The 2,982-nt window shown below is 49.9% G+C and overlaps 1 protein-coding gene across 1 annotated transcript; it reads left to right on the forward strand.

Moving 5' to 3' along the window:
* Nucleotides 1–1,046: 1,046 nt before the first annotated feature.
* Nucleotides 1,047–2,724, forward strand: LOC103643223 (myb-related protein Zm38). Its single transcript, XM_008666378.4, has 2 exons — nucleotides 1,047–1,656; nucleotides 1,838–2,724. The coding sequence occupies exons 1-2, from the start codon at nucleotides 1,394–1,396 to the stop codon at nucleotides 2,337–2,339; spliced, it is 765 nt and encodes a 254-aa protein (XP_008664600.1). The 5' UTR covers nucleotides 1,047–1,393; the 3' UTR covers nucleotides 2,340–2,724.
* The last annotated feature ends 258 nt before the right edge of the window (nucleotides 2,725–2,982 follow it).

A 2,982-nucleotide genomic window follows, 5' to 3' on the forward strand; every position in this document is an offset into this window, starting at 1 on the left:
GGATGGCGAACGGAGATGTTCTGTCCACGCACGCCGGCGTGAACCGAAGCACGACAACTTGGACGGCGAAGTCTTGGGGTGCTTCGAGCTCGAAAAGAGGCTTTGGGCTTGCACACGTGACGACTAAGCGGTTACAAGGCTAGGCTCAGTCAGAGGAGGGTAGAAATGGCGTGGCCGCGGCGCTAGTCACCGACGTCCATGGCAGCGTGGCGTCGGAGTGGAGGAAGGAAAGGAGAGCGAGGGCGAACGAGAGGGCGCAAAGGAGAGCTGAGTGAGGCGAGACGATGGTTCTACTGTGGGCTTGCTTACGCGTCCACTATTTTTAGATGAACATGTCGGCGTTTGAAAAGAGGTCAAGAAATGGACTTAGAAAAATCAGATTTTCCCATTTCTTCTAACATATTTCTCCCAACATTTATTATTATTGAACCCCTTTTCTTTTATAATTTGAGTCCATCTTTTTAGTAGCTTTATGGAGTTAGGTACTTATTCCTTATGTTGTGATTCTTATCCATATCCTTACTCATTAAGCAAAACATTCACTAAACCATAAATAACATACAATTTGAGAAACTATCATCACATGAAATCAAAGGTTGAAAGACTAACCAATAAAACTTAATTTTTTTCAAGTTTGGTTTATCTATACATACAAGTACTTTTTAATGCTCTAAGATTTTAGAACATATGCTTTCTATTAATTCAAGCATGACATCACTTCACAAACTACAAACAATTCAAGATTTTGATGTAGGTGATGAATGATTAATGATGCTTATGATGATGCTTTTATGATGTATATGAAATGTATAAACATGCTTAACACAGGGGTGTTACACTATGGTTTTCATATATTACAGTAAAACCGTAGTATTCGCCAAAAACCACATCATAGGTTCCTATGTATTGGTGACTACATGCTGTTTGCGACGCATGGTTTTCACTGTTTATGTGAAAAACAGAAGTACATACCAAAGTTTCTAAAACCACAAAAATACTATGGCATACTAAGTTTTGATAATACCATAATTTTGAATACTAAGTTTTGGATAAAGTTATCAAACACCTTGAAGCCAAAAATATTATGGTTTTAAAAAATGTTGCCATATCAAATAGGTCTTTAAGGGCTGATTTAGTGACCAAAGAATTAGAGCGGAAAGAATTAGAAGAATAATTTGGTGACCCGAGAATTAGAGAAGATCTATAAAAAAATCCTTTTACTATTAAAAGTTTGTTATAGCCCACAACGAACCGCCTATAAAACCCACGCGGGCCGCGCCAAGTCGCTGCCTTCTCTAGTGCAATCGCGGAGCTACCTCAGCTGCCGTGTCCTGCACAGCCGCCGCTTCCGACGCAGCAAAGGCGAACGCGAAGCAGCAAGCAATCAAGATCGATGGGGCGGTCGCCCTGCTGCGAGAAGGCGCACACCAACAGGGGCGCGTGGACCAAGGAGGAGGACGAGCGCCTGGTGGCCTACATCCGCGCGCACGGCGAAGGGTGCTGGCGGTCGCTGCCCAAGGCGGCGGGCCTGCTGCGGTGCGGCAAGAGCTGCCGGCTGCGGTGGATCAACTACCTCCGGCCCGACCTGAAGCGCGGCAACTTCACCGCCGACGAGGACGACCTCATCGTCAAGCTGCACAGCCTCCTCGGGAACAAGTACGTGCGCGACGCCTCCGCCGCTGCTCTGCTCCGTACCGTAGTGCACTGCACGCGGACATGCCTGCCTCTAGAAGTCTAGAGGCTGGTTGGTTGCCTGCCTTGCCTTCGTCGGCCTCGACGCCACCCAACCAAACCAAGCTGAACGAACGTCCGGTCCGATTGCCTCTGCCCTCTGCAGGTGGTCGCTCATCGCCGCGCGGCTCCCGGGGCGGACGGACAACGAGATCAAGAACTACTGGAACACGCACGTCCGGCGGAAGCTGCTGGGCAGGGGCATCGACCCCGTCACGCACCGCCCCATCGCCGCCGACGCCGTGACCGTGACCACCGTCTCGTTCCAGCCCAGCCCCAGCGCCGCCGCCGCAGCAGCAGCAGAAGCCGAGGCGACGGCCGCCAAGGCGCCCAGATGCCCCGACCTCAACCTCGACCTCTGCATCAGCCCGCCGTGCCAGCAGCAGGAGGAGGAGGAGGAGGTGGACCTCAAGCCCTCCGCCGCCGTCGTCAAGCGGGAGGTTCTGCTGGGCGGCCGCGGCCACGGCCACGGCGGGGCGCTCTGCTTCGGCTGCAGCCTGGGCGTCCAGAAGGGCGCGCCCGGGTGCAGCTGCAGCAGCAGCAACGGCCACCGCTGCTTGGGGCTCAGGGGCGGCATGCTGGACTTTAGAGGCCTCAAGATGAAGTGAACGAAGCCCAGCGAGATGGGCGGATTCTTCTGGTTCGTCGGTTTGGTTGGTTCTCGCCTTGATGGATCTGGATAGCTAGTTCCTGGTAGGAGGATAGTGGAAGATGAGAAGGAGAGCCAAGATGGCGAGAGGATTCGTGGCTCGTGGATAGCTTAGTTCCTCCGGCCTCCCTGCTCTCTCTTATCTTCCATTTTGTGTAAAAGAAAAGAAAAGAAAAGAAAAGAAAGAATCCCCTGGCTGTGCCTGAATGTTAGGAATGATCATGTATACTCTGATGCTAGCTATACTAGTCGGTAGGTTGGTAGCACATGTAAATTGTCAACCTCATCAACTTCTGTTTTCCTCTGTGTTTATGGAGAAGATGTATACTATACTAATTACAAGACTCGATACAGACTGTATGCTCTGTTCTCGTCTCTGAATACCAGGTCCTCTGTTTTTTTTTCTCTTCTTTTTAATACAGACTTGACTATATTTATGCGGTAGCTTTTTAAATGCAAATTCTGAGTTTTTAATTGCAAACGAAAACTCACTCTCACTAAGCTGGTCTAAAGACACTGCAGTGTTTTTTTTAATTGGCCACGCATAAGGTCTTCGGGAAGAACGAAAGGAAATTCCGTTTGCTGTTTGGCACGAGGGACAA

The sequence above is a fragment of the Zea mays genome, chromosome 1, assembly GCF_902167145.1.
Source record: "Zea mays cultivar B73 chromosome 1, Zm-B73-REFERENCE-NAM-5.0, whole genome shotgun sequence".
NCBI classification, from domain to species: domain Eukaryota; kingdom Viridiplantae; phylum Streptophyta; class Magnoliopsida; order Poales; family Poaceae; genus Zea; species Zea mays.